Here is a 9,463-nt window from a genome sequence, read left to right as displayed (position 1 = left end):
TCAAGACGGTGATAAAACAATGCTTTACACAAATACATGCATACATCTTTAGGTATAGAAGTTTGTATGCTTGCAAATTAAAAGGAAATGGTATTATAAATAAATCCCCATTGGCCTAATAGGGACCTTTTAGCTGTATATGTGAAAGCTCCCTCGCTATCAGATTTTGATAGAATACCTGAATGGTTTGCCTAAATAGGGCTTGTGTGATCTATCAGTTAAGTCTATGGTAGAGACTGCGAGTTTTGATCCATGGCCCCATGACAGGGCATTCTCTATGGCAGCCCTTAAATCACAGAACTCCTTCTGTACAGAGGTGCATCTGACACCTTCACTGTATAGCTTCTCATGAATGTAGAAGATACATCTCTGTGCTCTGGCCTTTGAAACCTGAGAGGCGTGTTTGCAGGCCTCCCCCCCCCCCCCGAAACTGTGACTGTAATTTGTTTTAACTGTTTTTAATATGAGTTTCTAAATTGCTGTAACCTGCCCTGGGGCCTGCTGTTGGAGAATGGGCAATAAATTTAACAACTGAACACAGCCACCAGGGCTGCTTAGCATACTTAGGCAGTGCCAACAGGGCCCACAGCTGAGTAATGGAAGGCAGCTGCACCTAGTCACCCTTTGATTGCCACAGACTGATCTAGTGCCACTGTGGGAAATGTGTAAGTAGGAAGATGTCCAACATGGCTTGGAGGTAAGCCTGCTAGCGGGGGATGGTATTTGGGTTTTTTTTTGCCCCAGGTGAAGCCTCCAGAGGGGCGCCATTGAGGCTCCCAGTCTGTGTACACAAATGTGTGCCAAACTGGGTCTTTGACCCAGGTGAAATACAAGCCTAGTTTTGCCCCTGTCTGCTAGGAAAGGAAGCCCACCACTTGCCCAGGGTGCCCTCAAATATGGACAGCAACCAAGGAAAGTAAAATGGAGGAGGGGAGCCGACCCACTGGAGTCTGCAGCAGGTAGTGAGCATCTAGGGCAGGCATAGGCAAACTCGGCCCTCCAGATGTTTTTGGGACTCCAACTCCCATTATCCCTGACCACTGGTCCTGTTCGCTAGGATGATGGGAGTTGTAGTCCCAAAACATCTGGAGGGCCGAGCTTGTCTGTGCTTGATCTAGGGGTAACGAGAGACCACCTGCTTTGTGTTTTTTTAAAAAAGAACTCTGCTCCCTGCACTGTAAAGGGATGAGTTAGACAGAGACTGCTTTCCTCACTCTTCAGAATTGCTCTCCTCCAACAAAACCTTCAGTTCGGGGTTTGGAAACATCTAGCACCCCATAACATAGCAGGAAAGCAGGAGGCGGGGAAAGAAGACGAATGCTTCTTCTACCACTTCCGCCCCTGCCTCGCCCCCAGTACAGTACTACAGCAGCTTCGAGGTTTCCTGGAATCCTTTGCCTCTCGTGCCATGGCGGGGAGGCCGATCATTAAACGACATTTCCCAGCATGCCCCGCGACAGCAAATTGGGCCGGGCTGTGCCGCAAACTACTGCTTAGGGGTGGGGAGAGCCGTCGGAAAGAGCGGTGCGCGTGCGACGGTCGCTTTACGACTGCCAGGGCCGGATCCGCTTCCGGTGTGAGCCACCCCGAAGGCAGCCGTTGCCGCCGCTCGCCGTTCCGCGTAACCTGGAGACGCGACAGCGCCGTTCGGCGATGGGCGGGAGGCGATTGTGACAGGCGGCGCTCTCCGTGCCCGCCCCCTCCTCCCTGCCCGGGCAGAGCGGGGCCCTCCCGGCCTGTCGGGATGGAGGAGGAGAGCATGGAGGAGGAGGGGGGCGGCGGAGGAGCGGGAGGAGGCGGCGGCGGAGGAGGCGGAAGCGTCAGCAGCAGCAGCAGCAGCTACGAGGCCTTAATGGACGACCAGAACCACAACAACTGGGAAGCTGCGGCCGAAGCCGCGGGAGGAGGAGGAGGGAGCTACGGGCAGACGCGGCGCCGGCCGGGCTCTCCGTCTCCCAGGGAGCCCCACAGGGCCTCTCTGTCGCCCCACGAGGAGCTGGAGATCCACATGATGTCCGAGGCCGCCAACGGGCCAGGGAAGGGCTGCGAAGCCACGCCGGTCAAGGGGGGCTCCAGCATCAACCTCAACATCAACCCCTCGGCCTCCAAGTTCTGTGAGTGAGAGAGAGGCCGAAAAGGGCCGGGGCCAAGGGAGGCCGGGGCCCAAGCGGCCGTGTTATACGTCACCTCCATCCCACCCCCACCACGGTCGATCTGTTGAGGAGCTGGGCTGAGCGGAGGAGGCCAGCTTGGTTCGTGCTCCCCCTTTCATTGCAGAACCAGGAGTGTCGGCTAAGGGGGCAGGCACGGAGCATCCCGGCCCATTGGCCCTTTTTTCAGGTCGTTAGAAAAGCCCTGCTGCATCTGGCCAGGGGCCCAGCTAGTCCAACACCCTGTTCTCACCGTGGCCACCCAAAGATGTGCCAGGATGCCCACGTGCCGGGTCCTCCGCAAAGAGCGGCTCGCAGAAACCGACATTCAGTTTACGGCCTGTAAATCCTGTAGCATTGCTCTGTCCTCGCATCATAGTGAAAGGATGGGTTTTTTTGCGGGGGGGGGGAGGCGGGTAATAACCACAGTTGCTCCCTGGGGTGATAATAATAATGATAAAATTTATTTTATATCCTGCCCTCCCCAGCCAAGGCCGGGCTCAGGGCGGCTAACAACCAATAATAAAAACAAGTTGAATGAATACAACGTAAAAGCAAGATTAAAACACAACATTAAAACATTAAAATGCAGCCTCATCACAGGAGGAGAAAGGAAAAAAGAAGGGGGGGGAATCAAATTGACTCCAAGCCAAATGCCAGGTGGAACAACTCTGTCTTACAGGCCCTGCAGAAAGAAATCAGATCCTGCAGGGCCCTGGTCTCATGAGGCAGAGCGTTCCACCAGGCCGGAGCCAGTGTTGAAAAAGCCCTGGCTCTGGTTGAGGCTAATCTAACTTCCTTAGGGCCCAGGACCTCTAGGGTGTTGCTATTTATGGACCTTAAGGTCCTCTGTGGGGCATACTGGGAGAGGCGGTCCTGTAAGTATGAGGGTCCTAGGGTGATGGGATTCTGGTTGTACCTGTCTTAACAGGTGAGGCTCGGCTGATGCTCTCCAGTTGTGGGCTTATGATTATTGTCCAAGTTGCTCCACAGTTAAAAAGTGCTACACATGGAAATGTTAAGAGATAACATCTGTCTGATCTCTGGTGACATGAATTTGTGTGCTTATACATGCTAGAGACTGCTCTCATATGCCTGTCACCATATGTTCTCCAGCTGAGGATGGCAACTCTTACTGCTTAAACTGTTTCCCTGACATCATCACAGTGTGTGCATGAATTGCTGCCCTCCCTAGTTTGGCTACATATGTGGGTATCATTTTGGCTGTACAGTTCTTCTGAACACAAACAGCCAGATTTATGCAGAATAAGATAGTCCTTCAAATAACCTGATCCCCAAACCATTTTGTTATGTTTAGCACTGCATGTGGCTTATTTTACAGGGTAGTTGGAAGGATTGTTTTAATCAAGTGTGCAAGGCACTTGGAGTGCTTGGAAAACTGGGTTATATAAAATGATAGCTTGCTCTTGTACCAGTAGGTTTCCAGAGAAGCGTATGATAAAACATAATCAACAAAAACAGTTCAACAACATAAAAGTATAAAAAGTTACCCAATGTGCATTTACTTTTGCATGCGTGTACACACATGCTTATGGAAGTACATGTTGTTTGCCCTATTGTTTTACTAAGAAAAGTATAAATATTTGAGTTGGGAAAATTGCTATGTAAACATCTGTGTGTTTCAGGAGGCAATTGAATGCAAACATCTTATCAGCTTCTTTGCCCGTGTCCTCTTGTGCCACACTGTTCAGAGCCATGCCATAGATTCCCTTACTGTTACATCTGAATTTTCCCCACCGCACAAACAATGAACAGTAAGCCAGGAACAAACCTTGGTTATAGCTCATGATTTGTCTGGAGCAAAAAGGACCATAAACGTGGATTAAGATGTAATGCTAAGCCAGACCATGGCTCTGTTCCAGGTAGCAGTAGGGCCAGAGTAGGGCAAAATGACTGCAAAATTTTCTTTTGAGTACCCACATGCTTGTTCACATTTCACCATGGTTTGGCTTGGGGTTAGGTGTAAATGTATAATGTCTTGTCTTTAAACATGCTTTGTGTTGAAATAAACATATTAATGTCTCTAGCACACTGATGAGAACAAATTCTTGTTCTTGTATCACAGTGAAAAATGCGTTTTTTGCATCTCAAAAAATACGTTTTTTTGCATTATAGAGATGATTTACATTTAAGACAGCTTTACAGATGTTGCTAAGAATGTTGGTGCAATTATTTTATCATTCTTCTCATTGTGTTCCATAAGTGCATTAAGATGATTTATTTTCTCTTATAGTAATGAATGTTATAACAATAGAAGACTATAAGAGCACATACTGGCCAAAGTTGGATAGTGCCATAGATCAGCTTTTAACTCAGTGTCCTGGTGACTACATCCCCATCTCCTATGAACAAATATACAGGTAAGAAAATTTTACAAGCTTTGTATGGTTCTGGAATAAATTATTTTGCATTTAAGGTTTGCTGTATATCAATTGTGTGCATAGAAGCTACTTTTAATGCACTAGTATTGCATTCTTGGGTAACAATTTTCATTTTAATATTAGATTTTAAGACTTAAGGTTGAAAGACAGGGTAAAAGTATGATAAAAAAAAATGAACCAGGTAACACATTTTTGAAGTTTTCATTTATTGGAAAGTAAGGTGAATAGTTTCAATTAATCTTGGGTTATGCATACAAAAGGAGGAAAAAGCTTCTAGCTGCTTTTTCCAGAATATGCATATGCTATAACCTCTACCTTGTTCTCCCTTATTCACCTTTTCTCTAAACAAAAAACCCCAACTATTGTTACCTTTCTTTATAAGGGATTTGCACCACCCCCTTAATGATTTTGGTTGCCTTTTTTTGGCATCTTTTCCAGCTCTACAATAAACTGCATGCAGAATTACAAGGATTTGTATAACAGTGTTATGATATTGGCAGGTTTATTTTAAGTCCTTTTCCTAATGATCCTTAGCACAGAATTCTCCTTTTTTTACAGCTGCTTGCTTCACACTAGGTCAGCATTTTCATTGAGTTATCCACATTGACCCCAAAATTTCTTTCCTGGCCAGTCACCACTAATTCCTGAAATGCTATATACATTCTAGCTGAGCTAGATAACTCCCAAGCATTTTGAAGAGTTTTTACTTTCTTGACTTTCCCTTTCAACTTCCCTTTTTACACTTCTGTTGAATTTTGAGAAGGTTCCTCTTTTGAAGTATATGTGTGACTGCTTTCAGTTTCCTTGACAATTCCCCACTTCCATATATGTTGAACTTGATAGCTGTGTCATACAGTGCATTTGGTTCAACAGCACTTTGCACCCCCTCTTTACCACTTAAATTTAAGTCTTAAGTCTCTTCCCATCTGATCAGTTCCATTAGGGCAAACGTTTTAGGGCACCCTGAAATCTTACATCCCTGACTGCAATCACCCAGTTAATGTGTGGGTAATTTGTCTCCTATTGCTACTGCACTTCCTCCTTAGAATGCTTCCTTGATTTGGATTCACAATCTCAAGTTCACCATTTTAGTTAGGGTGGTGGGAGATGACAGTATGTCCCTAACAATTAAGTTACTAGTGTCAGCCACAGTGGTTCTATAAAGGAGCCTGTCCCTTTAGGGAATTCTAGCTTTTTTGACTGTGTCCTCTTTGACTTACAGTCATCCCGAGTATGCACTTCCTGTACTTTCTGTAGGGTTTGAATCTAGTGATGACTGTGCTGCTGGTTCTCTTTGTTCCACCAGGTTTCCATTATGCCCGGTATATCTATGCTGTTCTTTAAAACCAAACACTTCAACTCTCCCATCTTGTCTTGGAATCTTCTAGTATTGGCATATAAACACTTATAAATGGTGTCTCTCTCCAAATGTCTCTGCATAATGTTTTCCACTATGGTGCTTTCAGCTCTTAGAATAGTTATCATGTACCCCTACACCTCTGTTACCTAGTTCTTCCCTCTCCCATTGGGACAGATCTATAGATATGTTCAACCCATCACTTAGGGATGATTTGTCCCAGGGGTTCTTTGTTTGTATTGCTGGGTGGTTTTTAATGTTCCAAGGACTGCATTGAGGTTATTTAGAATTATGTTTAGGTGAAACTCTTGCCGGTTTATTTACTTAGCTCAGAATCACTGTGTGTGTTAATGTCTTAGGTATAGTTCCTGGATCATCTACGATTGTGAAAATTTATGGAATATTCAAGGGCCAGCCAAATACAGTATGGATTACAATAATTCCTCAAGAGATATGAAGTGGCCTTTTTTAGTTAAAAGGAGCTCGGTGATTTTGGGCAGGGATTGGGTTGTTGGTACCTTCAACTCTGATTCAAATAGCAAATACAGGTTTAATGGCAACACTAGCTTGGCACTGGGAGTGTTGAGAACCCTCGATAAAATGGGCTGAGAATCATGGGTTACTTGAGGACCCCATGGAAATGAACAGAAGCTGTAAATGCTGGCAGAATACCACTGGCGCTTAAACTTCAATTTTTTGTTATCCTCTACTTTCCTCATCTGCAATCACTTGCTATGTGTACACACAGTGCTTTGCAGTGCTTATCTCATGGAGCTTTGCAATGACTCCATGAAATAGGTGAGGCTGAGAGATGTTTGGGTCTTGTCCATGACCAACCAGTTTTCGTTATTGTTCACCCAAATATTTGTCTAAAAGCAGCCCAGTGTCTAAAAGCAGCATTCTGTTTGCTGTAAGCTGACACCATCTGACTTGTGCTTCATCTGCCCCACTGTAAAATTATCTTTCTGAGAAGGACAGCGGAGGTGACCACTCACTTTTTGAAAATATGGATCAGGGTACTGTCATGTACCAAGTGTCAAAGAAATTGAATGCATGTGCTTCCATTTCCTCTGTTGTGCTGGCTGAAGAAGGGCAGATATACAGAGTTATACATAATCAATATAAATTTAGTTGTGGTGTACACTAGTCCCATTTATTTTGGTGAAGCTGTTTCATTCTGTTGCTTTATCCTGTTAAGATAGGCTCACTCATGAAAATGTTGCCATCCATTCCAATGCAAGTTGCTGTTTTTGTTTTGTTTTTCTGTTAAAGACAGGCACACTCATGTAGATTTATTTCCTAAATGCTTTGGTTTCATTCACAAGAAACTTGTTAGACTTTTTTTATCTGAAAGTAAAAAAAAAAATGCATTTTTTCTTGGTGATTCAGAAACATCATATTGCATACAGTGGCCAGAACAGCACCATTGACCATATTACACGTACGGGAAACAAAAGAGCTTTGACCGTATCATTGCAGAAGTGTTTTAAACAATAAAATGAACAAGGGTTCCAAGACGTATGGGTTTTTTTTATTAATTAATTAATAAAACTTAATTTTAAAATATTTTACCACCACCAAATAAACACCCTTCTGATTTTTAAAATATAACAAGTTCATGGCTAGCCCATTCTACAAAAAAAGTATGGTACATGTGTTAGTTGTGGTTTGTGTGCTGTGGCTTATCGAACCTACCAAGGTACAAAATGACTAAAATTCACTTTGAATGGTCGGTGAACCTTTTCTGTGGCACGTAATACCATTTTTATACCTTCTTTTGAAAGAGACAAAAATTACCTTTATTTTGATACAAAAATAAGCCCAATTGGTTGAAAAATAAGCAAAATGGGAGGTTTTCTTCTTAGCTGTCACAGAAATTGCATTAGTCTATATCATGTGAAAATCGAATTTTTAAAAAAATTTGCTCTGCCCAGTTTTGGACCAAAAAAATCTTAAAAATTTAATTGAGATTATCTCATAGGTATCTGAGAATTGTGGTAGTTGTGTTTCTGAAATTAATACAGTGGTACCTTGCTTTTTGTACGTCTCCGTTGATGAAAACGCCGAAAACCCGGAAGTAAATGCTTCCGTTTTCGAACGTGCATCGGAAGTCTTCTGCTGAGGTACCACTGTATTTTTTTCAATTTTCTCTGTAAATTTGCAGACTGCCGTTTGTGCCTTGGTTTTCGAACGTTTCGAAAGTTGACCAGTCTTCCGGAACAGATTATGTTCGAAAATGGAGGTTCCACTGTACTTAAAAGTTCAAATGAAGCATTTTGGAGTCCCACATGTTATAATTGTTATTTAAATATAATTTTGTTTTCATTTTACTATTTTACTTTTGATCTGAGAACACTGCATGCATTGTCAGATGTACTCCCCGTGTATAGTTTTGCTGCTGTTGCAATTTTGGAAAGTTCTTAAACTCAGTAGTATTTGGCAATAAAGGCTTTAGATGTTAAGACTTACGTAGATAATAACTTTGAATGGATTTCTCTTTTGAGCCCGATTAAATTGATGCGATATGTAGTAGAGATCTGGAGACACACACAAATTGCTTCAGAAGCAACTTCTGTACTTTGGGTGGGACCTGTTTCACCTTGTACTCAGGATACAGCCTTGATTTTGATTTTCTGAGTCATTTGATGTCCACCTGCTGACTACATGACAGCCACTGTCAATGTGAGCAGGAGTTTCTCTGCTGGTTCACATTGGGGCAGTTGCCAGAGAAAGAAAATAAATATTGCATCCCTGAAAATGGCTGGCAACAGTGAAGAAGTCCACACCCAGCATGGATCCTCTTGTCTCCATTGATTTGCATATGAAGAATCATGGTAGCTGTCCTGTCTACAGTGACAGTGTGAGCAGGGATTGTGATGAAGGTGCTATCCTGTATAGCTCCAAAGTGGGTACGAAGGATCATAGACAGCCTTCTTTTTGTTTCAGGCCACATTGGTGAAGGTCTGAATACTTCTAAAACAGCATTCTTTGGTTTGTTACTTGGGCTTGATCTGAAGTGGCTTCATGTCCCTTGATCTGTGGTATTTTCTAGGTCAAGATGAAGGAACAGCTTTATGTTGCTTAAGGTTTTGTGGCTTTGATGGAATTTCAGCCATACTTTAGATAGGTGCTCAGAACATAACCGCTTCCAATGTTGGCCGTCTTAGGTGGAATCTATACCAGCAGCTTTTCGTGCAAGTTATTCTGAGTTCAGTGGGACTTGCTTATATTTTCACACCATTTGTTTTGTTGTGCAAAATTTGTTTCATCAAGAGGCAGAGGAAGCTTGGAAATAGGCAGGAAAGCAGGGTGGATCAATGGTTTGTTTTTTTAAAAATGGATTTAAATCAGATTTTTTAAAATTTAAATTGAATTTTTAAAATAAAATGCTTTTGGAGGAAAAAAATCTTTCTAAAGATAGTTTTCTATTTAAGTTACATTATAGTCCAAAAGTTATTCATCAGGAAATAAGAATTTGTTTAAACATGGATACATATGCTATAATGCTATTGTTTTAGTTAAATGAATTGTTTAAATTGTTATTAAAGAAATGA

At 43.0% G+C, this 9,463-nt stretch overlaps 1 protein-coding gene across 2 annotated transcripts in view; it reads left to right on the top strand.

Moving 5' to 3' along the window:
• The first annotated feature begins 1,540 nt into the window (after positions 1–1,540).
• CACUL1 (CDK2 associated cullin domain 1) overlaps positions 1,541–9,463 on the top strand; it is a 36,321-nt gene continuing 28,398 nt past the window's right edge. The window contains exons 1-2 of one of the 2 annotated variants that reach the window (XM_082222691.1): positions 1,541–2,114; positions 4,405–4,531. In XM_082222691.1, coding sequence (XP_082078817.1) covers positions 1,745–2,114; positions 4,405–4,531 — 497 coding nt within the window. In that variant the 5' untranslated portion in view covers positions 1,541–1,744. The remainder of the gene's footprint in view (positions 2,115–4,404; positions 4,532–9,463) is intronic. The other variant, XM_082222690.1, reaches the window with a different exon arrangement.

This window comes from Podarcis vaucheri (assembly GCF_965113315.1).
Source record: "Podarcis vaucheri genome assembly, chromosome: 5".
NCBI lineage: Eukaryota > Metazoa > Chordata > Lepidosauria > Squamata > Lacertidae > Podarcis > Podarcis vaucheri.
The sequence above is the reverse complement of the archived record's forward strand: the minus strand, read 5'-3'. Positions and strand labels throughout refer to the sequence as shown.